Genomic DNA, 27,931 nt, shown 5'->3' on the forward strand with positions numbered 1-27,931 from the left:
ATCGGACATTAGTACTAGACGTACAACAAGCTGCCAACGCCGGAAAGCCATATATCCGAGAGTATTTGTCATTTCCAGGAACTAGATTGCATCATGTCACCGGAAATAGAGCTTCTGCACGCTAGTGGCTGTTTTCTCGGCGAGTCAGGAGCTGTCGGGTCAGTGGAGGCTCGGATATGAGACTGATATCGTGTCCCAAAGTGGTGCTCAGTAGATTACTGAGGTGTTCATAAATACTTGCTCACTCCCCTCACGTTCTCTTTTCTTCCACGCCCTCATGTTTTCTTTCCTTCTGGGTCACTCTTGTCACCTTAAGCTGGGGTCGGGATACCGCATTCCCAACGCTCGCGTGACTACTTTTTTCGATCTCTGGGGCCGCCCAACAACAAAGGCGGCCCTGGAGGCCCATTGGGGTATTTCGCCCCTATGAGGGTATGGATTCATGTCCTTGTTTGACCCAGTTCCAGAATACTAAAGTCAACCAAGTACGTGCGTGCTGTGCGCCTCCCAGCACAACAATAAGTCCGTGGGGTGCTTTGGCGCACAAAGAGGTATACTCATCCATTCTGTCATTCAAGCTTCTGATACTGACTCTGGTGGCCTAGGGAGGACAAGTGGATGGTCACCAGCTCTGAGGATGGGGGTGGGGGTGGGGGTGGGGCAAGTGGATGGTCACCAGCTCTGAGGATGAAGGAGGAGGGCAAGTGGATGGTCACAGTTTCTGGGGATGGGATTTGGGGTATTAGCATGATCTCAGTAGAATACCGAGTCAATTCAGTTTCTACTGCCCAACTATCTCGTCACACACTTTTGAAAGCTGCATTTGATCATTCTACACCAAGTTCTAATTCGGGCAGCATTGAATTGAATCGTTGCTGGGTGTCATTTTGTGTTGAGAAGCTGAAGGAATCTACCAAGCCAGCAATCCTCCCCATCGACATGAGAACAACACCAGAGACTGAGGTACTGGCACCAAGTTGGAGAGAGTCAACCTCCAAGCAGTTTCTTTATCCGACCGAAGCCTCAGGCCCCACATACATCTGGCCGAGCTCGTTGAATGCTCACGCCATTTGGCCAAGCGATTTGTAGTAGTTTGGCAGAGGAAGAGCTTGAATGTCACCATCGACAATTGGCCAACGTATTTCTCGTCTGTCTGCGCAGTTCCCACACAGCGAGAGGTTTTTTTCCGTTGACCCAAAATAACACGCGCGAACTTCATTGTTCCCTTGTTTACGCATGCGGAAGGCTTTCCTCCCTTGCCAAATGTTCCGACTGTTCACAAAGCAACAGGAAGTATGAGCTCCTTCTAGACCCGGCGCAAGCATCGTTGTCTGCTGGAAATCAACATTCTGGAACTAGCCATAAGCAACAACCATTGACCAAGATTCGCGGTATGCGGCCGCGGGGCTCATCTTGACAATGATACTCGCGAGGAAGGAGTTCTGCACGTCGTTGGAACACATCGAATGCGCAGGTATGCAAGAGACCTATTCTACATCAGACTACCATCTTAACCATGTCTCACTAGCTCTAGTGACCATCGTCGCACATGGCTCAAGAATTTCATCTTCGTCTGCCTCAGACCTCACTCAGTGCCGAATGGGTACCAAAATACACTGAACCGTAGGAGACGTCACTGATCATACCCTTGGTCGGCAAAAGCATGCACATCTTACTGCTCCATTCCTCAAACCTCCTCATCCATACAAAGATCTCAATTTTAGAGTAAGAGAAGCTACATACAATGGACCGACCATGCATACCCACTCGTTTACACGTCGACCTCAGATCATGGAAATTGGAGTGCAAAAATCCTCTACGGTCATATTTGGGGGGCAGGGCAAGGAAGAACAAGACATCCAGCCGTCAACGCCATCCTACGCGCACAGGTAGTCACATCACTAGATGAGAACACTGTTACCTTCATAGAGGCGTCTCAATAGATAGCACTATCTCAAATACTCCTCCATACGGTGGTTGGACAGCCTTGGTAATAGTACCAATTCAGGCGATCATGAGAGGCATCTGCTTCCTATTGACATCATTTCGAAAGGAGCTGGTTCGAAACTCAGTCAGTAATGACCTACTGTCATCAGAGTAACGCAAAAACACTCCACGCTTCAACAACTCATTAGGGAAAGCTCAGTCAGAGCGCTATTGCTCTGGGCTACTAGATTTCGACTTCATTTGAACGTCAGCTGCACACTTGCATCATACGAATACTACAAAATCAGAGTGGACAGCTCTTCAGTGAGGGCTCATATCGAGCTCTCGCTTCGACCGAAGGGGACACCATAGGCCTCTGTGAACTGCAGAAATCCTGTCACGGCTACCTTAGTACATTTCGTGAGCAAAGTAAAAGGCAAAAGTTGGAAAAGCTGGAGCGGATGCTCTGATTGGAGCTTCTCTCTGGCAGGAGAAAGCAATGATGCTAAGAAGGTACGTGTATGGTTCGGATAGTAAGATATATCTTGCTCTTGGTAAGCATAATACCTCACAACTGCCCGCAGCTGCTGATCAGAAATGAAACAGGACAAATGTTGATGAAAGAGATGGAAACAAAACATGGGGAGAAACCGGGTGAGAGATATCTGCGAAGCATGTATTTACCCTACGGAGTCAACCAGACCCGATCGATGTACAAAAATGGCATCATGAGAGATCCCATCGCTCCTTTCAATCCTTGAAAGGAGTGGCTGAGCTTTCAATTAAAATACCAATAATAGCTCAAACATTTCTAATGTGCAGCACTACAGGTCTCACAAGAAACTAAATCCAACGGTGTCTGAGAATGGATGTTCGTATGATAGTATGCTTGGCCTCAAATTCAAGGCATTGATGATTGATGCTAATTGAGTAGAAGCTTGACTCTAGTTGAGTAAAAGCTTGACTTCCCTCGTCAAATGACACCTCGTCCTTCCTCAATCGGAATGCATACAACATTTTCGGGGTAGAAAAAACCAATAGATAGAGAATGTAAAGAGAAGGTGGGGAAATTTTTAAATTCTTTTTATATCTTACGCCGTTGCAGCTTATCAGGCTTTGCCCTAGCTATGCCGCGTGCTATATTACAATCAAGATTGACTTTCGTATACAATGGTGACGGCAGTTGTAGCTAATCTACCTCGCTGTCGCACCTCAAACTACAGGAATGTCCGTAGATCGTACGCCGTTAGTCCAAACCCTTATTCTACGCTGCTGTTGAACTGAATCCACCAAACCACCCTCTCCTTATAGGCTTCTTTTGCCACCGTACATATATGCTTGCTCGTTGTTGTTTTGTATCTCTATGCCTCTTGATTGCTACCCAATAGACATACACCTTCTGCAATATCATCGCTATGACAGCAGGTACTCGTCAGCCTGGTATCCGTCGTTGAGAGCGTAGTAACGTAGTCATTGCCCCCTCCTGCATTTGCTCACCAAGCCCTGTAATGGTGAATAAGGTAGTTGGTGTCTCAAGAAAAACCCTATCTAATAATAGGGGTGAAAACCTGAGATCAGAAGGCATGTCCAGAGGCTTCCTGGGAGCATATAGCATAGATGGCTTCGCTTGTCTCTTGATCCTTATCCCACCTCTTGTTCTATATACAAGCCAGGGCGACGGCTTGGTGTTTGGTCGAATAGGGAGCCAATCTATTGTTCCAGAGGTCTGTGTTTGGGATTTTTTGAGGTACGGTCTGATAAGGCGCTGAACACCATAGTAAGGCGGTGGAATGACGAATAACTCCTAGTATAGTGAGTGGAGATGTATTGACTCCTTTGAGTATCCTATCAGACTGGTGCCCCTATTGGTAGGATTGATGGTGGACGAGGTCACCAATGGCCCCCTACCAACAGCCAGCCTGATGAGTAACACCAAAGGGCTCGTAGCCCACACGACGTACACGTTGATCTCCTTCGTGGGCCGAGAAAGTGGATAAGAGAAGACCATTTTTGAATACAGAATTTGCATACTAGCATGCTGCCATAGAATCTGAGTACCCCCACCACCCCAAACGAGTCCATTTCTTCAAACAAGGGGATCGACTTCAATTGGTATTGCTCCAAATTACTCCTGTAGAGTAAGAGATGAGTGCGAACCGCAAATTCCTATGTACCCGAAGAGCGCCATTGCAATTGTTATGGAAGCACAAGACTTCAATTCATGAATGATGCGATAGAACCTTGAATCCGGTCGTCGTCCTCCCGGATCACGTGATACTGTTTTCCTTGACCTATCAGCCTTGCTGCGATTGAATGCCTTTCGGAAATTTACTTTCTCGGATCAATCTCGGGTTAGGTAGGTAAAAAGCATGGTACTATAAACAATTTTGGACTTTCAATAACTCGAGAACATCTCAAGGGGTCGTGTGCTGGGTCCTATGACGACGACTCCACAGCTGAGTATCAACATCTTGTTGATGGCTTTTACACTGACCTTCGCTCCCTAGGCTCAGCCCTTAACTAATCAAAAAACTGATCAAAAACCTCTCTCTCGGTCACAGAGTATGGCATTCCCTCCTTATTCCTTCGATCTGCCAGACGCAAACCCCTGATGACTGCAGGATATCAGGTTCCAAGATAATCAAACATTAGGAAGCACAAGGATGTACGTGTCATCTAAGAGCAAGGAGCACGCAAGATCAAAAAAGATATCAAGCTGAATTGAGGGCAAGATTAGGCATTCTGTACACGGGAGAGTATTCGTGCTACGCGCTGTCGTGCTTACAACTCAACAGCAATCGCTACAAGCTTAAGGCTTTTTGATGCTTTGTCGAGCTGGATCATGCCGTCGCACTGAGTGGGCTTTTCCTTCGCTCAGGGAAAAAGGAATGTCGACGAAAAATACAAAGACAGGAGCGGTCGGGAAGTTGGTCTACGTATACAGAACAAAGGAAAGAGCATTCCACTTTCAGTTCAAGATCCTGCATGCGACGTTCTTACTCCCTAATCAATATACATTAAACACCACAACATTGTAACACCATGCAGGATCGATTGACCGCTTTTTCGTTCGCGCTTTTCTCTACCGTACCATCATGAAAATCACGACCGCAACCAGCGTTGCCTGAGCTACCCGAGACAATGTAGCTCTCTGTCACACCCACCTTCACATGATGCACATGCCGCCTAGGAGCACCTGCGCCCTCTAGTCTATGTGTCCATGTCCGCCTCCGAGTGTGAATTATCGATCCGGTTGACGAGGAGTGAGAGACCCGACTCACGTGAGACAGTCGTAACCGGTGTTCGCCTTTCCACGCCAACATGAGAAGGTGTAACGCTTTTGTACTCTTCACACACACGCTCTGCCCCCTCGTGCATGATATTCACCGATTTTTAGGACAACTGTCTTGGTTTTGGTCCAATCCTTTCGCATTTTCATTGCCGTGTTGGTCGTCTGTGACTGTGTGACTCCGTTCAGAGGACGTGTCTCGATGGAAAGAAGGAGGCAACTGTTGAACGAGCCTACGCTTGCCGCGTGATGTAGAGTGAACACTTCCAACACTTGCGTGATCTAAGACTTCCCATTCCGTCTGTGTAATGCTGGCCAAGGGTATAAAGCTGTTCATTTCCCTCATCTTTTCTTTCTTCTTCATCAACGGGCAACCGGCCTCAGCCCCGGAAGGGCTTTCAGCCTTGCACTTCTTCTTGTGATCATAAATGCCTTCAAATATTCGTCTCGATGACCCTGCAGATCAAAACCAGTATCAGATCTCTTGTATGACCTGGGAAAAACGATCGTTACCAACTATCATCTATGTCGTACAACGGTTACCAAGCGTCTCTAGATGACCTGGCCTCAGCCTAGCTGATACTTCAGTATCATGGCTTCCTTCAGATGCATGCTCCACAGCCAGAGCCATCATTCTCGGCACGAACTCATAAATACCTGTCTGTGGTCAGCACTAGCCCTCGACGAGATACCATGCCACAGGCCTTGTATATTTTTCGGGTCTTCATCTATGATCACCAAAGACGCACCAATTAATGGTGGGGCAACCATGGCGACAAAAAGCTGCCGAAAAATTCTCTAGAAACTTTCCAACTACGACATAGAATGAAGTGCTAAAATCAGCAAGATCAACTATAAATATACATACGACTTCCACAACAACATTTTTAAATATATATACGATACCAAGTGGTCTGCAGCTCTCACTCGCAAACGCTGCTTACAAAGTAATGGACAGCATATTCTCATCTTCAGGTGTTGTCGAATGCCTTGCTTGGGGGTTCGATTGCATGGTATCTGCGCGACTCAGTGCCGCAGCTTCTGTCTCTCTCGCAAATTCGCAGCGTCCTTGTGGAGAAGCGATCGGTGCATGCTGCCGATAAGCTGGATGCCTTATGATCAAATTGTCCAAAATTCTTTGCCAGTCCAACCTGGATCTCCTCGAGGAAGAAAAGCCTACGATGGGCTCCCATGGGACAATAGCGATGGATGCTCCTCAGCCGCTAGTCTGGAGCACGACAGAGAGTGTTCGTGTGACCTGCAACCCTGGAGTCCACCAATAGAGCAACCATCAGCGGTGATGCTGACGACAACGAAGAGGACAACAGCGACTACTTCCGCCTTGAAAAGCACTCCATTTACTCCTGTTCGCAGGAGCAGAACAAGGCTCACTGCCTTGGGTCTCGTTGAAGTCTTCAATGCCTTCCGCCACTCAGCTTTGCCAACAAGGCTCCTAAATATATAAGATAAAATCAAAGAGACTTCAGGAAACAATGAAGCTACTGCCGGAGAACCATCGCCATGCTTACTAGGCTTGATCTTCGTCTTTCAAAAAGCCATAGCCCTAATAGGTTCCATCGGGACTGGCCAGATACAGACTTTTATCTGGACGCGAAGCTGACCGAGGACGAGTATAATGAAATATCGTTGCAGATCCTACGCTCATGCTTGGTAATTCCTCTTGTCCTTATTGTCTTTCGGGCATTCCAGAAATCGGGCCGAAAGCAACGGATGTATATCTGAATCTTACTCTCAAAAACGAGACCGGCTTGTCGACGAGTATGAGGGTAGTGTGGACGTCTGCGATGTTAGACAAGCTCTCGGAAATAGTCTTGATGAACGATGCAGCAGACCTCATATCGTCAACATACTACCATCTCGTAGTAATCAGCCTCTCAATAACTGCTGGCCCTCGAGGACGTCTTAGACCTGAATATGGAGTACTCTCAACTGGACTCGTGCATCCTGGGATGGCTGTGTGACTTTGTAACTTGCAGCCCTGGGGACGACCGGCTGTGGATAGGTGCGTTGACAACGAAACTGCGGCTACGCCTCCCTCGACTAGCAAATCACTTGTTTCTGCTCGTCAGGGTAAGATACGACCCTCTTCATCGGGTTTCGATCAAAGTTCATGACCCTTGGTATCTCAGCATAGACGTAGCCACCAACCAGAGTGATCCATCTTAGGACACGGCATTCGTCGCTGGGCACGAGATATGCATCGAGGTCAGAAGAGCAGTCGCTTGACAGTGGTGCCGAGTTGTTCCCAAGCTCGTCTACAATCATTCAAGGCCGGAAGTCGACCTATACTCCATAGCTGAGTCTTCTACTTCTAAGACCAGGCAAAAGTCCTTCCTCGAACTGCGGTGTTTTGAGATGTCAGACGAAGCGAGCCTTCTGAATTCCAATTCTGCCTTGACTAAGGTGGTTGAGAACCAGTAGCAGATCGAGTACGTTAATGAGTGAGCTTCCGAAGATAACGACTACATGCGGTCTGCGATTTCACTGTTTCATCAGCCATGATCACAAGTCTTCACAAGTCCTCAACAGACTTTCAGGGAAGAACAACCTATAAATATATACGTCGCAAGATACAGCATCCAGCATGACAGCATCGTGACAGAAACATTTGATAGATCAAACATTCTCTTGTCAACAAAAAGTCCGCAGTACTTTTTCACCAAAGCATAGACACTCGATATCGGGTCTTTAATACTTTACGTCATTGATACCACTTTCCTCGACTTCCTGCTAGCATATCAAACCCAGACTGACTACTCAAGAACCAAAAGTCAACAATCTCAAGTCAACAGAGATCGTGGTCTTGGGATTGTTCCACTGGCTAGGTATAACGACAATGCGTTAACAGCGATCGAGAATCAATACAAAGCATTTGTATCAAATTTCAAAGCAACAATAAGCCAACCGTTGGTTACTAGGGCGCAGACCCCCAAGGCATCCGTGATGAGTGCGCGAGACTACCTCATAGAGGTTGTTCAATTCTTGTGGACTGTAATTCTCTCAAAGACTCCCGGATTCGGCGCAAAAATCCAGGAACTATGGCGGGATGATAGACGACAGCTTCATGGCCGACTTCGCGGGATTTGCAGCCCATCAATCCATCCATTGGAGATCGCTGCAAGGCGTGCAAATTGGCCCAGCCATCCCGTCCAACTCAATTGCAGTAATTCGCGCTGTGAGGCATGTAACTCCGAAGTCGACATCGCACCCAGTATTCACCGCGGCTCAAGTCATTTCAATCCCTACTCGTATTGGGTTTGGCTTGGTGGAGTCTTTCCAGCCGCCAAATGAAGGGGATGAAAGTACCTGGCCGCTACATTGACGGTAGCGAATATGCAGATGAATGGGATGGCTCTGCATACACAGAGTAAGACAAGATGCCTGCGAGGTGGCTCAACGCGATCTGCTTCGTTGTGATCTAGTACTGCAGTATGGCTTTCGCTCAGTTGCTCAACATGCAGGAAGAATGGCTTGCTATGCCTATACAGGGAGGGAAGAAGCCTGCGAGCCACGTAAGAGTTTCAGCGCGTTCTGAGTTGACTTACGGACAACTTTAAATATATATACACACCTTTCGTGCCTGCAAGAGGCCTCAGCACGTCCATGCTCCGCTAGCCTCAGGATAGGAGACGTTGTTGGGAGAGACATTAAGGCGCAGCAAACAGGACACGCACTTGAATATCACTTGGACTCCAAGAATCGATACATGGAGTTTCGGATTCTCCTAGGGACATGATGTCGCCCATTACCAGGAGAGCTCCACAACCAGACGAAATGCGTCCCTTCTCTGCGAAGTCAAAATTCTTGTCAAAGAAGGATCCCCAAGGTTACGGCAATAGAGCGACTGTCGGTGATAGCTGGCTGGTTGAGAACGGAGGAAACTTTCGGTTGACGGTGTCGTGAATCGTGCAAAGTATAAGGCAAGTGGCTCCTGCATTGTCGTGAACCCACGCGCGGAGCCACTTGTATCGTCTTCGCCGAAGGCCCCGATAAAGACGATGTGGAGACGGATAACGTGCACTGCTGTCCATATCGATGTCATATCGACGGTGCTGTTCAATTACAAGCGAGTGTCCAAACCTGCAAACCACACGTCGTCAGCGACCAGGCTGGGATAGAGCATCTCATGGACCAGCCCTTAACATCGTCATCAAAGCCAGGCGTTGGCTGAAGTCTACCTTACCATGGCAAAGATGGGTGGCTCCCATAGCCAGGAATGCCGGTGGGATGCCTCACTTTCTATCCTGATAGCACGACTTCCAGCTCAATGAATTAATTGCATACGGCGTGGATCTCACCAAGACGGGAGCCTTAACAGCACAGCTACAACATTCCCAGAACACAATGTCGAGACAGCTACCGGTTCTTGTGGCCAACGAGCATACGTCGCCAACCGACAGCGGAATTCGGCATACCACGCCGGGTCCAATGTCGCTCCAGCGCCTCTCGTGATGACGTGCGGCCAAAGAGGGTTCTTCATATAGTGCCCTTCCCTGCTGTCGCTACGCGTGTTTCTTGTTCCCCACCACCCCAACGACGTGTCACATGTCTATGCAGACCAAGGTGTCTTTCACGAGGGTCTTGCGGCGTTCCCTCCACTTTGAGTCTGACCGGTTAACTCACCAAGACTTCATCGGAAGGTCATACCCAACTCATGCTTTCAGGTCAGGCAGTACAACACCGGATTTCGCATCCCTCTAGCAGAACAAAACGACCTTCTGCGTTGCAAGCTCAAAGGTGAGAAGCTGTACAATGTGCATGAACAAAGAGCCATACCCACCTGAAGCCAGCAAACCCGATGATTGCGGGCTCACTGGACTACTGACGAAATGAATACTCCTAGCACAGAGATGGATGTGGACGAAGACGTTCTGGCGAAGACAACTAAATGAGTTGCATTAGCTGCTGGCGACATCATGTGTTATCATCGTATCAATACATGTCGACCTGTGTATGAAGTCGCCTTAACTCCGACAAGATTACGAAGTCTTGAATGCATTCAAGCACTATACGTCTAGTGGCCACGAGCTTTGTATGATCTGCAGCTACAGGTCAGCCCTAGATATGGCATATGAGTAGCTCTTTGACGAGCAGCGTGAAGACTAAGAGCGGTCTCACATTCAATACCCACAGAGTCACACGACGTACCCTCCGAAAACGGGTTTCGAGGCCATGCATTTATAAGTCCCCTGCCCGTCACTCTTACTTTTCTCAACAATCCCCAGCTCTCGGTCAAAAACCGTACAATATCAATCCTGATCGCTGTCTGTATCGTTGACGAGAGGGAGGGTGCGGTGCCGCCACCTCCTGACACTGAAGGGCAACATCAACATGCAGGTGCGCTTAAGTGTGCCTGAAGATCACAGAAGTCTCTGGTGAGAACTAGGTTGAGACCTTCTCTCAACGAGTCGGCGCAATGGAAGCCAAATGCAAGTTCCAGGACTAAGACAGCGGACGACTTGGGACATGAATCGCTCGCCTCTGTGGTTGCGTGTGGGAGATGAATACGAATCTGCATACGTCAGCCCAAGCTTCAACATTATTGAAGTCAACCTAAATATATATAAACCAGACCTTCCGCCAGCAAGCTACCTGAATAGCGAGAGTGGGATGTGCTCCATCGTATCGAAGTCTCGTTCCAAGAGATATCACTGGCGAGTGTTCAGAAGCTATGAGCCTCGCTTGATCCAGGGGTCCCCGCAACTTCGTCAATCATGTCTCTTGCTGTTGCTGAGATCGACAAAAGGGACGGATCTGAAGAAGAACTCTCGATCGGAGGTCGTTGTCGTGGGTGGCCAAGGAGAGATATCTATCACGTCTTGCCCGACTTCGGTTGTAAGGAGCCGCCGGAGATCATAGTCTCTTGCGCAGTGCAAGATTGACCTTAAGGCAGTGATGCTCTGCTTCGAGATGTCCACGAAAATAACAATACAGTCAGTCCACTGACAATGACTCGTTTAATCAGCCCTTCCAGTGGTGCTCGAAATGCTTCGTTTGTCATGACCAAATGGTCCCAGGTGTACGAGGGCTTGGACCTGGTCGCGAAGAAGGAGGAGGATATGACCCCAGAGTCACGAGCCTTGATACGAAGGCGACACAGCGTGACTGCAGCAGATGGAAGGGTTGTGGATTAAGGAGAGGAATATGATGCCAGCAGATGCAGGCTTTATCACTTGTAAAGCTCCGAAGAAGTTGGACGCTCAAACTTGACAACAGGAGTCGTTTGTCACTCATATCTGCCTGCTTCTCACGACGAGATTGCCTTTCTCCCAATCAGTGCAGCGTCTGTGACCATAAGATACATCAACAGAGTAAGCCTCGGGGGACTGGAGTCTGTGATGATGGCATGGATGGAGAGCCTGGTGAAAGGCTTGTTGCATCGTAGACACTCGTAGTGATAGACAACATGGAGAGTTAAAGATGAAGAATGTGTTTGTCCCTTCTCTTTTCAGTGTTTGTATGTTCTCCTCCTCTTTTTGCAAGATGTAAGACTTCCTGATGACATTGTCTGCCAATTTCTCATCTCATCGCCTTATTGTTGTATGTGTAGGAGGAATAGCGGGGTGTGATCCTGAACATGATTGTGAGCGAAAGAAAAAGTAGGAGCCGTACGAAATAAAGATGATGGACTGGCTCGTAGAGTCGAAGGGCAGTAAGGAGATACGTTGGGTAGGAAGAGCGCTTGATCGATCCTCTGGTGGAGCTGGTGGAGTATCAGGAGACTAGGTCCTTTCAATCGCTGAGGATATGAAGAGACCAAGGAGCTAAAAGGCTGGGATGATGTCTTTGATTGAAGGCCTCATGGCATCGAATGGTAGTAGCCACATAAGTAGAGAATGTGGTTGCCCCACTGATCGAGTGGAGGAGTGGCTGGATGGAACTTTCGTTTTGATTGCGGAATGGGGAGAGGAAGAAGCTGAAGGCCCCGAAACTGAATTGAAAAGACTCCCTCGTTGTCTAGAGGTGTAGTACTGCAATGGGTCTTTGAGGAGAGCATCTGCTTACCCCGCTGTTGACTTTGGTGGAGGAGTGAAAGGGTGTGAGTCTTGTCTCGATCGCAGTTTGAGTCGGGCGAGGAGCCAAAGAGCTGGAATCCGGATGACCGTGATGGTTCCATTGCTTTGAAATGTCGTAAATAGAAAATGTGTCCAAAGGGGTGGTCTGATTGAGGCAGTGGGTGCCTGTCTGGCCACCTGTGACGATGCCACCGGGCTTTGATCATGTAGGGAGCATATTTGACGGTCAGAAATGAAACAGATGTGGTCTTTGATATCTATAAAGGTCACTAAAGTGTAGGCGTATTGTTTCGTCCCATATCTTCCCTTGGGGTAGTCATCCATCGTCGCTACCTGTACGAAGTCAGTCTCGCGTGCTGGTCAAAGGCGCGTCTGCTCACTAGTCTTGCACAGAAACATCAAGTATCTTGATCGAGAGACGCCATCATTTTCAAATTGGCCTTAGTCTCGACTTGGTGCTGCAATATTTGCGCGGTGCTGTTCTCGCTGGTGATCCACCCGCATACAGGCAACCTCAAAATGTGCTCAATCACCACAATCAGCACGACACAGACACATACAAGCAATCTCTCCCTGAATCCAATGATATCACTGTCGCCACAGGCAGGACTTGCCAATTGGTCCGAAGGGGGTGCTGTCGCCGCCGCCTCCTACACAACAACAACAAACCCATTTTCGCCACTATCTACAGTTTCTACAATTCAGCAGCGCAAACAGCAGCTTCAAGGGACAGGAAGGCACTCATTGTAATGGTAGAATAAAGCTTTCATTGATTGCTATCTAATTTCTATCTAGGTATGTATCACTCTTGACTCGCGCCAATTCCATGAGGAAAGGACACTGTTGTCAGATGTGAACATTGATCTAGCTACCCTTGATAGTGAGACTCGGAAACCACCATAAGATGGTCCGACTCCTCCGCGATAATCAAGTAAGCAGAAAAACAAAAACAAAAAACAACGCGCGCAGAAATCAAGATCTAGCTACCCTGGTGAATGAGAAACACTATGGCCACCAAGGTGGAGTGCTCCTCAATGTAGCTAGGGTAGCAGAAAGCCCTCGCCCGCTCAGATACTCGTATCTGATTGTCTCTCATTGTATGTGCTGGAAAAGAAATTCTGGGAGGGAGGAGCGATAATATACCCGTCCACCCACTAGCGTGATCAGGCAACGGCGGGCAACGAAAGGGAGCAAGTTGCTAAGCGAGCTTTATGACGACGACTATGACGAGTGTCCAGTGTTGATTGATTTGTAATTCATTTGATTGCTATCTGAGTCCTCCAATCACGAAGATGTGGCGAAAAAATGGAAATAATGTTTCACTAGACAGGTTCACCCGGACAGTGCATAGCCAAATTCTATGAGCTTGAGAAAGTGGCACCAACTGTCGTGATCTGTTTGATCTCCCTCTCAGGGCACGATGAGGAGCATACAATGGTCACCTAGACATGAGTCTTGATGATGTAAGTCCTCATCCCCCTTCAACCCAACTCCGTACAATCTAAGTAGGTCTCCGAAGATCTCAGCGATTTGCCAACCGAGATCATGATGGGTAACGAACTTCATCATCTGTTGAGGAAGAAAGGGGGGGATGGGGGGGAGAGGGTATTTGTACCCCCCGTCTGCTAGCGTGATCACCGGAAACAAACAAAGCCGGGTAATGGAAACACATGGAATCGTAAGCGAGAGATCTGAGCCCTTCATCAAGCTGCGGTGGCAAGTGATATTATTTTGGTCTTGGCAGGCAATTAGGATGGGAATCAGTGAGCTTGAAATGGCGATTCTGGTCAAACATAGCTGTCTAGTAGCTCTTTGCAAATCATATCCTAGCTTGACATAGCCATAGAAACCAATTGAAATTGCTTGACTTCCCTTTATCTCAATTGATCCGCTGTGCTCTAGTACCCCTAGCAGTCCTGCCGCCTTGCGTTCCTGCCAATCTCATTGTGAGTTCTCCCAGTCTCGACTGCTCAGTTCTGAAGGCTTAGCTGCAAAAGATGGTTGAAGCCCCATAGTTCACTCATAAGCGTTTCTCCTCTCGCTCGAGGACAGCGCTAAAACCTCATCGCTGATTCGTGTACAAGTGCCTCTGTAATCATGTTCCGGATCCGTCGCCCAGTCCGAGTTTTGAAGCGCCGCTCTTTTCACGGAGAGACCATATTCTTTCGGGGCGGTGGGAAACGCGTCCGCCTCTTCAAAATCGTACAACTCGCAATGCACTTGCTTGAGCAGGAGAAAGCTCAGTTCAGGATAGCAAAAACCTGGCAGAGAAGCCTGGAGGTAAGAGATCCTCTACCGATTATCATAGCATCCCCTTTCAGCCTGGTTCTTCACTTCTGAGCATTGTCATAGCCTCTGTTTTCACTCTTTTTTCACTCTTGCTGACCAATGTAGCGGCAAATTCGGAGTGTATACGGTGATCTTGTGGAGGCGGAGGCAACTTTGAATTGGGAGTACGGATAGGTGTCCCCCCCGCCCTCCCCATCCATGGGATAGCAGGCTATTGAGTATATACCAGTGGCACTAGGTGGAGGAGATTCGACGCTTTGGGAGTGGCGGCTGCTTGCGGCCTTGTTAAGAGGAGAGAACCTTGGGTTGCGGTGCACCTGTCGATGAAGAAGCTGACGATTTCCTCACCATCGAGGCTTCTCGGCCGAGATTGGGTACAAGTGCCATGGAACGAGCATTGTACTTCCCGTCGCATGGAGTAGAGGTGTTAGGAGTAGTCTTGCGCTGGCTACACATGCAATAAAGCAAGGTACCGTTCCGTCTTCATGCTGAACAACTCATCAGCTAAACTAGACTCAACTTTCCCACAACCACAAAGGCGTAGAGCGAGAGCGAATGCGCAGTTGAAGACTTAACAAAGTAGACAAGATTATGTTAAAACAATTTTTTGGAAGTCCTCAACACCTAGTAAGAGTTTCATATCGAATTTCTCATTCAGCAATATTGTATATGCTTTCTTCAAACACGTTGTTCTTGGACTGCGCACTCGCCTCTGCCCCATCTTAATCATCAGCTGTTGCTTTCTCGCAGCCTTTGTAACACGCTTTGCTGCCAGTAGCCGTACCCTCCTGCCTCTAGCCGCAACCCCCAAGCACGCCAAAACTGTGATTACCGAATTAAATCGCCCCAAAAGGCCCTTCGGAGCTCAATTCTGCCTTGTTCACTTAGCCGAAGTCCTTGAATCCACACCAAAGCCGGTAAATACATGCCAAACTTCCATTACGAATCCTGCGAGGCTTCACATGTCGTCAACAAAGGCTCAGCGGCTCGGTAGCAAGCGATGATGGTGCCGGGTCGTCAGAGCGTCTGTGACTAAGGCAGCGGGACGGTCCTCCGCCCGAGGCAGATAATTTCAACATCAGGCCGCCAACAGAGCACCCCCATGCAACGTCAACCACCTGTTCATGAGCAGTATCTGACTGATACTCGGGCCTTCATATGATCTTTCCGAACATCCGAGCACTTTCCCGGTGTTGCAGTGACCTAAATTGGGTGATCTGTGAAGGCATGTCGTTGGGGTGGTGGCGATCGCGTCAACCGCGGCTCTGGCCTTCGACGACATGCCTTGAGCCCAGGAAGGAAGCTGTAGCTTCTTCAGGGCTGTGAAAAGCTTCTCCTTAGTCTCTGCATGCTCCTGATACCCTGCTTTGATGTCCACGTCCTTGGATACGTCTTGGTGCAGTGCGGAGCTGAAAGTCACGTGATAAATGCCAAGCCTTTCTCAGGGGCTTGCCTTTTGTGGGAAGGAGATTCTTTTGCTCGACAAGAAGCGTGACACGAAAGCAAGACAAAGGGGCAAGGCCCAAATACATGACGTGAATGATACTTCAATGTCTAGAGGGACGATCAATGACTCGCGATACTCAAAACCTGCGGCTCCACAGAAGCACTTGAGATTGGTGCTACGATCATGAGGCAAATTCTTTTTCTGAGACCAATTGCGCATTGGTGGTCTGAAGACAAGCAAAGATAAGGTGAAAGGGAATTCAGAGAAAAATGAGAAGAGATACTTCCTCTCGGATCAATTGCAGGCCATGGATTGTGACAATTTGCTTGATCAGGTCCTTCAGTGCCTTGAGCATCGAATGAAGCTGGTCCAAATTGAGGTATAGAATCCTTGGAAGACATGCAGAAGGCCGTCATCATCTTTTCGACATGAATGCTTCTTTGCCCAATAGATCTCGCATATGTGTTTAGGACACACGAAGTACCCCATAATCTCGTGGAAATGCTGTGTATTTCTTACAGTGGCTATTAGGGTACTTTCGGCTGAAACTTTTCATCCAGGGGGAGCAGCGGATGCCCTTAGGCTGACTCCAGGATAGGAGTCTAGGGCGCTCGAATCCTAAGGAATAGACACGACGCCAGACTATTGATTTGTTGAAACAAGGCCTGTCGACCCTTGTCTATTCGATTCCCAGGAATTGCTAGCCCCCTGAAATGTGTTTGACATGTATGTACTAGACACCGATTTGGAACAATTTGACCGAAGTTGCGATTGAGGATGAGGTGGCAGGCGCGATCATCGGGCTTTCGGTGCTCGAGTAGGGACGATACTTCGATGTGTAGTTGACTGCTTGATCGCCACATTAGCTGTCCAGCTTCAATGCCCTAGGTAGTACGGTGGCTTACATTGTATTAGCCTAAACAAGGTGCAGTCCTTCAAGTCGAAACATCCATGAAGCTAGTAGAGGAATCTCAGTGACTGGAGGTTTTTCAAGGTTCCACGCATGTTGTCTACTATCGAAAGCAAATTTGAGAAAGATCATGGTATAATATGGTTTCTTCACGATCCTCCCAGCAAGCTTTGCTAAGGTGGAGCTGCCATAGTCTGATTTGATTGTGCTTAGAGTCTCGCAAACGTAGCAGGATAGCTCCTTTCAGCGTACCGATGATGAAGTGAGACCTAAAGGAGTCGACGACTGATGATGCTACTGGCTGCCCATCGTTGAGGCTGTCATAGCTTGCTGTTTCGTTTCGAAATATTGGTCGGTCTCTTTGAGCATTGATCTCAATGGCCAATATCGTAGTTAGTGGCTCTTTGGACCTGCAGAATACAGCGAAGACTAACAAATATTGGCCCAGCTCGAGATGGTATGGTTCAGCGACAGGTGGGCTGACCTTCGAAGGTCTTCGTTTTTGTTGACATTAGCATCAGGCACAATCCGCACGCTGAATGAACATACTTCCGGGACAGATGTTAAGAGACTCTTAACTTGAGTTCAAAGCTGAATGTTAAAGTAGACCCTGATGCGGTACTTGCGGCGATTTCGAGCTGTGGAGACGTCTTTCCCTTTGCCCAACAATGTATAGGCTACATGGCGCAAGTTTGGTACTGGTGACTGCTTTGGTGGGAGTCTCGAGTCTAGATGATTCTCTCTACTTTGCAGTCATTCTGCAGCTTGAAAGCGCGGTCGTGAGACTGTAGGTGAAGATTAGCGGAGTCCAAGAGAAGCGTCCAAACCGTGAACTCTAAGGGCCCCGAATGAGAAGCGCATGCGCTCCCACAAAGATCATTCCAGTAGCTATCATCAGTGTACTTGATCATTATACCCCCCAAGAATTCATGGGAGAAGTTGGCCTTCACGAGCCCAGTCAGGAGCTCAAGATTTGGTGAGCAAAGTGGACTGGACGTTGTCAAATCAAATCTCTTTGACTTCTGACGTTCACCGAGTTATAGCATCAGCCACTGACATGTTTACAGCATTCAGAAGCTCTATATAGAAGGTAGAGTGGAGGGGGAACGTTGTTGGTCCTGGGGACAGCCGCAACCAAAGACCTGGAAGCCACCCGCCGCCGCAGCACAAAGTCTAGCAGGACCACCACGACGGAGCCAGCGAGTCCACGGGCCTAATTCCACGACCCACAACGTCAGTGATGCGTTAGAGACGGGATGCAGGAACAAGGAGGTCGATCTGGCTTGCACCATACCTCAAGCAGTTTAGTAGATGATAGACCGACAAGCTCCTCGCTTCGTCGACGCGCGAAGTCATACAGACGTCAATCCTCGAGTCCTTGCGGCAACTTGCAGCTTGCTCAACTTCCTGGGCCATCTGAGATTTATGTGCGCATGATGATTGTGCTGTGAGTATAGCTGATCAAAGTCAAGAGCTGATCCCGACGGGGCATAATGTTAGCACAAGATGAATGGCGGAAAGCGTCAGACGTCTCACCCAAGATTGCATTTCTTTGACACTACACTGTGAGGATTACCGCTGCCTACGCTAGTCCACCACCACCTCCTCTACCTCTTCCATCCTCATCTCTATCCTCAGACCACCTGCACACCAACATCAAGAAGGATGTCGCAGCGTGCCACTACGTCTTACGAAAGCCCCCAGGCGGACGCAAGCGGAAGTGTCCTAGAGATGCGCAAGCAAGCAGCGGACAACGCTGAGTTCCTCCGTGATTGTCTTGCAGAGCAAAAACGTACAGTTACAAAGCTTCCATCCATCCAAGAACATGCAGAACCTCATCCAGCTGCACCTGGCGGGCCAGCAAATCCGATGGACCGCCCGAAGCATAGTGTATGGCGTCAAATCCTTCGCCTTGATGAACTTATCACCTGGTTCAACTTGTGCTGTGCATTCATCCATACGCTTCAATGGCTCGTTGTGCCTCTTTACTTCATCAACAAGAAGTGGTTCTATCGCGGTATGGATTACACAAGACAGCAATTTGGCATTCTGATCATCACGGTCACTCAGTGGTTCAGTCCTACAGTAGTTCGCGTAAGCGGAGACTCTTCGGTACAACATCAGATAATTCGGACATCCGATGGTCGCCTCGAGACTCGCTTTCCAGAACGCATGATCTTCCTAGCAAATCACCAGATCTACACTGAATGGCTATATCTCTGGTGGATCGCATACACAAGCAACATGCACGGCGCAATCTACATCATCTTGAAAGACGTGCTTCAATGGATCCCCGCTCTTGGCCCCGGAATGAAATTCTTCGGCTTCATCTTCCTAGCACGCAACTGGACTAAGGATAAAGCGCGGCTTCTCTATCGTCTACAGAAACTCAAACAGCCTCAACGCTACCCTGGACAGAAGCCTCCTAAGCTTGACCCGATGTGGCTCCTGATCTTCCCTGAAGGTACTAATCTCTCCGCAAATACTCGCAAACGTAGTGCTGCCTACGCTGCAAAAGAGAACATACAAGATCTCGAACATCTCCTTCTTCCCCGCAGTACTGGGCTTTTATATTGTCTTCGCGAACTCAAAGGAACAATTGACTGGGTTTATGATTGCACAATGGCCTACGAAGGTGTTCCGTAAGTTCACTCTGTTCCCCCTGTCGCGATGTAACGCTACTCAAAGCTGATCACTGCACTTTGTCTAGCCGTGGCGGATACGCGCAGGATCTCTTTACATTACGCTCGGTCTTCCTCCAAGGGCGCCCGCCGAAGTCCGTCAATATGTATTGGAGGCGTATCAATGTCAGAGATATTCCGATCGAGGATGATGTCGCCTTTGGCCAATGGCTCATGTATCAATGGCTAAAGAAGGAATCTCTAATCGAGCACTATGTCCAGCATGGCCGCTTTCCCGCCATGCCACGCGGGAAGGGCCATATTGAGACAGAGGTAAAGCTTGCTTCAGCCCTTGAGATCAGTCAGATCTTTGTTGCTTCGGTCGTTGCGATGTTGCTCGGCCTGTTCGTCGTCATCTCTAAGACCTAGGCGCCACGAAAGTGGCTGATATTGAGCGTCGGGCGCTGGATATGGGGATTACAGAGAGCTTTGAGCTCTCCATACTATAGGCAAGGCCTATAATGACTACATAAAGATACCACGATAGCTATTTCAAATAGCTAATGCGAGCATGAAAAATTCTCTAGTGAAGGCTCTCAACCCTGTTGCATCTTATCGCTTATGTAGTAGTGGCCTCTCTAACTCTACTGCTTTATGTACATGGTATAGGCGTGAGGCAAGGCTACTGCAAGAGACTGAATGTAGTGCCTACCTAACCATGGCAGTCTCCCTTATTAGTCGCTGAAAGCTGCGAAAACCGCTAATCTCGCTATCATTCACCTCTATCGCAGCTTGCACTATATACATAACCTCTCCGCCGCCGGCTACCCATTCAAAATCTGCCTTGCCGGTCTGACTTCCTTCTCTCAACTCTCTCTTTTCGGCCGAAAACGAGGCGGCGAGCTGATGTCTTGGCAGTCGGAGTTAACGGACATACCATGATCAAATGGGAACCTTCAACCAAAAGGTTTTATGATCGTTACCAGACGAACTTAACAATAAGAATCCGTGTCATTCAATACGGGTGATACCGCTTAACTCTCACATGTCTTTCATGACGTGACACATTGCGTCACGACCATCGCCTGGTCAAAGGGGCCTCTGCAACTCTATGCTTCCTCCATTCCAATGGCTCCATACGCCAACGGACTTGCAAATGGCCAAGTGCGCCAGCTGCCTAGCGACCCTGCATACAAGAATGATCGCTTCTCGGACATCCCTTCTACCCTAGAAATTCAAGTCTCCGGCGGCGATGCAGACGAAGCTGTCGAGATCAGCCTGGAGAATCTCTTCGACGACCCCACAGAGCTTTGCACTTTACTCGAGAATGAGAACGCCGAGAAAAGAGCATGGATGATAGTCGCATTAGCTTACGCTCGGCAACGAAAGATAGACCTTGCAATAGATATTTTGCAGAGAGGGTTGAACAACCTGAACACAAGTCATGGGCACAGCTCGAAGGAGAAATTGGGCCCGCTGAGCCTTCTTTGCTGGATGTATCTTTTGAAGAGCAGGGTTGCCCCCCGAATATCCGTCAAAGAAGGAGCAGAAGCAAGTTCCAAAGAACTCTGGCTGCAGGCTGCGACGGCGATCATCAATGAGGCGGGTCGAATAAATCCGGCGTTTCCACCCTTGTATCTGGCACGAGGCGTGCTCTATCTCCTGCGCACATCACTTCAGCCTCCCGCAAAAACTGGTGCTCCGGGAAACATCGAGCATGTGGAACGCGTGGAGTCACTACGACTGGCGCAAAAGTGCTTCGAAGATGCTGCGAAGGTGTCAGGCGGCAAGAATATGCTGGCCGTGATGGGGATAGCAAGGATACAGTTTTCGCTTGGTAAATATGCAGACGCGCTGTTAGGATATCAAGAGGTGTTACTCAAGAAGCCACAACTTCAGGATCCGGATCCTCGAATCGGTATAGGGTGCTGCCTCTGGCAACTTGGCTACAAAGAAGAAGCACGTGAAGCCTGGGAGCGATCTTTAGAGCTGAATCCTGAATCGAAGATTGCGACGGTCTTGATTGGTCTCTACTATCTCAACCATAGCTCCAATTTCTCGAGTAAAGACCCAGAATTCGCCCCAATCTACAAAAAAGCGATGACAGACTACACACAGCGAGCCTTCAAGCTGGACAAGGAAATGCCTCTCGCGTGCGCGACTTTTGGCGGCTATTTCACCCTGCGAAGAGCGTGGCCTACTGTTGAGACGCTAGCTCGAAAAGCCATTGAGCAAACAGATGTCAATGCAATTGCCAGCGATGGCTGGTATTTGCTCGCTCGAAAGGAACATCACCAGGACACTCCGGATACCACGAAAATCACGGATTACTACGGGCGAGCTGACGCTGCAAGAGGTGGCGGCGAGAAAGGCTTCACACCAGCACGTTTTGGCATAGCCCAAGCCTTGGTCATGCAAGGTGACATTGACGGCGCAAAGTTCAGGCTTGATAAAATCATACAGTCATCGAAGAGCACTGAAGCGATGATGCTTCTAGGTGCTTTGTATGCTGAGGAAGTCTTTGCTAGCGCAGCACTTGGTATGAGAGATGATAAAGCGACCGAGACGAAGAGGGCCATCGCACTTCTCGAAGCTGTTCGTATTGCTTGGAAGGATCCTTCGAAGAAGCTCACACCAGATCTGTCGGTGCTTGTGTACCTCTCCAAGCTATATGAGCTGGATCAACCTGACAAAGCTTTCCAGTGCTTGCAACAAGTGGAGAAAATGCAGGTCGATGATCTTCTGGAAAAGGAAGGGCAGTCTCGAGAAGATGCAGACCAAGCGTACATATCGAGCCTACGCGAGGAACTTTCTCCACAATTACTCAACAATCTTGCTTGTTTCCAATACCAATCGGAGAGGTTTGACGGAGCGCGAGAGTTGTTTCAGTCGGCTCTCAATGCTTGCATCAAGTTTGGGGAAAAGGATGATGCCACCGATACAGACGCTCTGGTTACAACCGTAAGCTACAATTTAGCAAGGACTTATGAAGCCTACAACCAGCTCGACGAAGCCCGTGCGGTCTACGAAGGCCTACTGGCCCGACATGACGATTATACGGATGCAAGGACGAGGCTAGCTTATATCGAGTTGCGGCAGAATCCAACTGAAGACGGCCCCAAAGCCATTGCGGCGCTCAACGAAACTGACGGTAGCAACCTGGAGGTACGAGCTATGCTTGGATGGTACTTGAGCAAATCGAAGAAGCGCGCTACGAACGTGGCAGACGACCAAGAACAAAAGCATTACAAAAAGACTCTATTAGACTACGACAAGCACGACCGCTACTCATTGACCGGCATGGGAAACCTTCACAGCACCTATGCCCGAGAGATGCGAAGATCAACAGACAAAGAGAGGGAGAAACGAAGTAATGAGTATATGCGAGCAATCGGCTACTTTGACAAAGTCCTGCAGCTCGATCCAAGAAATGCATATGCCGCACAAGGTGTTGGCATTTCTTTGGTAGAAGACAAGCGAGATCTTACGGGGGCAGTTCACATCTTTTCAAAAGTCAAGGACACCATCCGTGATTCAAGCGTCCTCGTTAATCTCGGGCACATCTTTTGCGATCTCAAGCAATTCACGCGTTCGATAGAGAATGTCAGTGCTTAGCTGTATTCCTTCTTTACAAGACCTTTGCTGACTTATATTTTACACAGTACGAAGCCGCCCTAAATAAAGACCGTTCTCAGGATCCTCAGGTACTTGCCTGCCTCGGTCGCGTCTACCTACTCAAAGGCAAATCCGAGAAATCTCCCCAGGCCATTCGCACGTCTCTTGAATACTCCCGCCGCGCCCTCACCATCGCTCCATCCCAAATCCATTTCAAGTTCAACATTGCCTTTGTCCAAATCCAACTCGCCCAACTCCTATACTCCCTCCCAGAAACCCAACGGACGCTACAAGAAGTCGTCGACGCCGACAAAGGCCTTGACGAAGCCATCGCAGCCTTTACAGAAATCGCCCAAGCCAAGAACCCTCCTTTCCCCGCCCATGACATCGAACAGCGCGCCAATATGGGCCGCAATACCATGAAACGACAATTAGAGCGGGCAATAAACAGTCAAAAGCAATACGAAGAGAAGAACGTAAATCGTCTGACCGAAGCCAAGAAGACGCGCGACGCAGAGCTAAAGAAACGCGAAGAGGAGCGTAAGAAGGCTGAAGAAATTGCCGCAGAGCAGCGGCGCAAGATCCAGGAGGAACGCCACAAGCTGCTCGAAATCAGCCGCACCCTAGCTGAACAGCGCGCCGAAGAAGAACGACGGAAAGAAGAAGCAGAAATGACTACGGACAGCGAAACGGGCGATAAGATCAAGAGAAAGAAACGCCCGCGCGCACCTGGTGGTGGCAAGCGCAAGAAGAAAGGCGACGGCAGTGGGTCAGAGAGCGAGATCTCTGCCGCCGAGAAACCACGGCGAAGGAGACGGGGGAAGAAGAGCGCGGATACTACGGCTGGAGAGACGGAGGATGATGATCGTGCCGGTGGCAGTGCAGTGGCGAAGAGGGGAAAGAAGAGGAGGAAGTTGGCGAGGAAGGGAGGGGAAAAGAGTGGGAAATTCAAGAGCAGTGAGTTTGTGGGTGAGAGCGACGAGGATGGCGATGGCGATGCGGAGCCTGCTGTCGATGGTGGGAAGAGGAAGAGTGCGACGGGGACTGAGGAGGATCAGGATATGGACGATGCGCCGTCGGCGGCTAGTCGCCCCGGGACGGAAGATGAAGATGACGAGGATGATGTGGGGACCAGAAGAAGGGGCGGTGCGAGGAGGAGGATCGCGGAGTCGGAGGATGAGGATGATGGGGAGGTGGAAGGGGGTAATGTGTTTGCGGATAAGGATATCAGTATGGTGGATGAGTCTGTCGCTGCGACTGGAAGTGCGGTGGCAGGTGGGGATGAAGCAGGCGCAATGGGGAGGGCTGCTGGAGAGGGATTCGGGGCTGATGATGGATGAGAAGCTCTCCAATAAAAGGATGTGAGCACCAAAACGTGCCAGTATTAGTATCATATTTTGTAGAGGCAATTACTACCATCGGAACTCTACGATTGGACTATGCCTTTGAAGTTGCAAGTCGCGTCAACTGTCCTTGGCTCTTGATGACGATGGGCATGATTCCTCAATGCTCATGATCCCGAATAGAACGGCGACAGCATCAAAACCCACGAGACCAACGTGAAGAAGTTCTATGATTAATCTTTATCTACACTACATCCCATCCTCCTCCACGCGTCTCTGATCCATATGGCGAACGTCATAAATGGACATGAAAGTTCTCAACGCAAGGACTACATCCGCAGAGAATTCTAGGTTACAACGTGGCAAGATGTTCCCAGATGTGAAAGCGACAATTTGCAAATCGACACGTCTTGGTGGTATGGAAGCACATGGTGGATGGCGGTGTGAATCTGTCACACGTGCAGGAGTGAGACAGCCCCAGCTACGATCACGGTGTGTGGCGGTCAGGCAACGAAATGTGGCAGGCCTTCTGGCGGTATGATCGTGCGGCGGTGTGGTAGAAGAATAGTAATTCGTGTGTATGCAGGTATGTATGCAGGTCGTGTTTCGTATATGTTGGAGCTCGAGGCTCTGGCTGGCTCTGGCTGCCTGCTAGAGTCAGGAGGTGGTGCTTTGGCAGACTTGACGACAGGTTGCGAAGTCGTGGCCGCGCATGTTTGGCGGAGTCTAAGTGATTCATGGACTCTCGGTGAACGATAGACACCGAACGTTTTCGATTCTAGAAATCGTCGTCACAGCCATCACCGCAAGCCTCAAGTCTCTTGTTATGGTTTCGGTGGCCCATATCGGCAGTCATTCCGAGACACACTGCCGGAGACTCCGACTGGTACGCTCAGGACCTTGCGCCTCAAGAGACGAATGTAGCAATCATCGCCCACTATTCTTCGACAGGAATGGCAATTCTGTTCGCTTCTGACCTTGGCTTTGACATGGAGATGGAATTTGGAATCTTGTGACAGTTCAGGCGCCTAGTGTAGACTGAATGATGCTTCCATTTGGGCTGGGTCTATCTTCATGGGCCTCATTTGTCGTGGGCCACGATGCGGTCAGGTGGTGTTCGTGCAAGGGCAAAACCATGTCCACATGCGACTTCGACAGCCCCAGCAGGAAGCATGCCTACGCGCGTAGGTCCTCTGGGGCCCACGGCAACCCTGAGGTACAGACTTCGCACTACAGCACTGGTGAAGATGAAGACAATGCCCCAATACTTGCTTTTGGTTTCGGCCTGGTGGGCCTTGAGGCACGCTGCGATGCGCTTCGGAGATGGGCAGATGGCTCGTGAGATCTGGACAGGGAGGTTGTATCTAGATCTATCAGCAGCAGGCTCAAGGATGGTATTTCGGGCTCACTGGCGCATATATCGAATCTGGAGTATCAAAGCGCACCAGAACTTGCTGAAGCTTAGGGCTCGGTAGATGAGATGAAGAAAGGTTGGCCTTTTAGCGAAACTGTCAAGATCGTTTGGTGTACTGTCAACGTTGCGCGAACCAGTCATTTTCCATATCCGTTATTTGTCAATGTGCATGAGCAGGCTGGGCGATTTGGGCGATGAAGTCCGATTGCCGCATTTAGCATACTATTCCTGTGCCCTTGCTGTGGCCGTGGTTCAACGTGGAAATTGAGTTGCACACTTGTGCAAGTCATTCTGCAACTATGGCGCATAAACGCTGTGGCTGCCTGTCAAAGTATCGAGGATCGCCACCGAGTCTTCCCCAGCTTCAGCCCAGAGTAGTCAATGCAGGTACAAGAAACCGAACAGGAAGACGGTCAAAGCACGCTAGAAGTTTCCATAATGAGTTCTGATATGAAGTAAGGAGAATTCAAGATTCCATGATTTGCAAGTCTTTTGGTCATGAAAAAGCAAGAGATCGAGATTCACGTCAAAGCCGATGCAGGTTCATGCAGCGTCCACACAAATGTCCCGTATTCCCAGAGAGGACGAAGTCGTGAGCCATTCCATTGCGATGTTGTCGCTGACTTCGCTCTCAGGGGTTGTACGAACGGGGAATCACGAAAATGAAGAGAGGCAGGCGGCTTTTGGAGGGAGTGTTATAGTATTCGACAGGCCTCTGCTGCGAGGTGAGCACGTAGGATCGTGAGGATGACGGTGCTGGATGACCAGCTCGCACGCAAGCTGCATGCAACCAAGCCAGTAGACTGCATAAGTGCATGGGTGTGGTTCCTGCGCGCATCACAGGGCAGCGGCAACCCACCCAAAGCAGGGTTGCAAAGATTCCATTGTGCCAACGGGTATCCAGTTAATTTCGAAAGCGCTCATGGTGGAGACATGAGTATTCGCGATATAGAACGAATATTGGCGATGTCTGAGCAATTATAGCAGGGAGAATCGGGGGATATTGCTTCAATGAATAGTCGTCGCTTCCTCGAAGTTCATGCGCAAGAATTTCCGGATTGGGCGGCGTCTTTCTCGTCTCTCTAGCAGCGATTCTCTAGGCTTGAGCATTCTCGCGAGTCAATTTCAATAATGCGAAAACAGCAACAGCCAGCGTCCTCTGAGATGGAGGGCGAATGCTAGAATGAGGGAATATAGTGCAAAGATAGTGAAGTTGGAATGCAATAATTATGTCAAAGGAAAAAGGACGCGGCCTATCTCTATCGATCGCTTCCACTGTCCACTAGCCATGTGGACCCAGACTCTTGGGATTCGAATCCATGTCCTCCCTCTCCAGACTTGCACGTAACTGGGATCGCGGGGTCGAGCTATTCCTGCTCGTTCTACGGGCGGGAGCCGGTAAGTTATGGAAACGCAAGGATACGAAGCTTTGGGAAGCTGCCCAGTGCTGCAAGGTACGTGAGTCTATCACACCGTCCCAGCATTCTGGGAGGTTGGGTACTCGCTAGTTGGATCTGCAAGAGCCATCCTGGGAACCATGCGATAACATCGACGTGCAGCAGCTCCAGGAGAAGAGCTCCAATATAGAACTAGCAAGAGATGCGGGTCAAGCCATACGGATTTCTCCCATTCCATCGCATCAGAGAAACGTCAGCCTTCCCGGACAAGTGCGAAAGTGACAGGTGAAGTATCAAAACATCCTCACCCCCGGACCAGTGAGTATTTCTCTGCCAATCGTACTGAGCAAATAAGTACTCAATCATCACCACCTCAGACATCTTTGCGACAACCCTGAATCATCAGCCTCACGGCCCGACAACCAGGCACTGCAGCGGCAATATAGACTATCGGACTGGACCACTCCCGTCGACACGCTTCTCATCCTCATCCAAAACAACGACGCACGGTCAGTCGACGCGTTCAAGCAGGTGCATTGACAGCCCAATCAGCGACGTGTAAGTCTCGCAAATTCCGTTTATGCCTCATCTCGCCCAGCATCATGGTTGTATTATTGCGAGCAACGGGGAGAGTGAATCAAGG

The 27,931-nt window shown here is 49.3% G+C and overlaps 3 protein-coding genes across 3 annotated transcripts; all 3 read left to right on the forward strand.

The window, feature by feature from the left end:
* Nucleotides 1–18,563: 18,563 nt before the first annotated feature.
* KY384_003881 (uncharacterized protein) lies at nucleotides 18,564–19,948 on the forward strand (the record flags this gene model as incomplete). The annotated part of the gene is made up of 2 exons (XM_044812390.1): nucleotides 18,564–19,540; nucleotides 19,609–19,948. The coding sequence occupies 2 exons, from the start codon at nucleotides 18,564–18,566 to the stop codon at nucleotides 19,946–19,948; spliced, it is 1,317 nt and encodes a 438-aa protein (XP_044671523.1).
* A 699-nt stretch (nucleotides 19,949–20,647) lies between these two features.
* On the forward strand, nucleotides 20,648–24,474 carry KY384_003882 (uncharacterized protein; the record flags this gene model as incomplete). Its single annotated transcript, XM_044812391.1, has 2 exons — nucleotides 20,648–23,122; nucleotides 23,182–24,474. The coding sequence occupies 2 exons, from the start codon at nucleotides 20,648–20,650 to the stop codon at nucleotides 24,472–24,474; spliced, it is 3,768 nt and encodes a 1,255-aa protein (XP_044671524.1).
* Nucleotides 24,475–27,210: 2,736 nt separating this feature from the next.
* On the forward strand, nucleotides 27,211–27,570 carry KY384_003883 (uncharacterized protein; the record flags this gene model as incomplete). Its single annotated transcript, XM_044812392.1, has 2 exons — nucleotides 27,211–27,289; nucleotides 27,413–27,570. The coding sequence occupies 2 exons, from the start codon at nucleotides 27,211–27,213 to the stop codon at nucleotides 27,568–27,570; spliced, it is 237 nt and encodes a 78-aa protein (XP_044671525.1).
* Nucleotides 27,571–27,931: the final 361 nt, after the last annotated feature.

This window comes from Bacidia gigantensis (assembly GCF_019456465.1).
Source record: "Bacidia gigantensis strain McMullin 20006 chromosome Unknown contig_180, whole genome shotgun sequence".
NCBI lineage: Eukaryota > Fungi > Ascomycota > Lecanoromycetes > Lecanorales > Ramalinaceae > Bacidia > Bacidia gigantensis.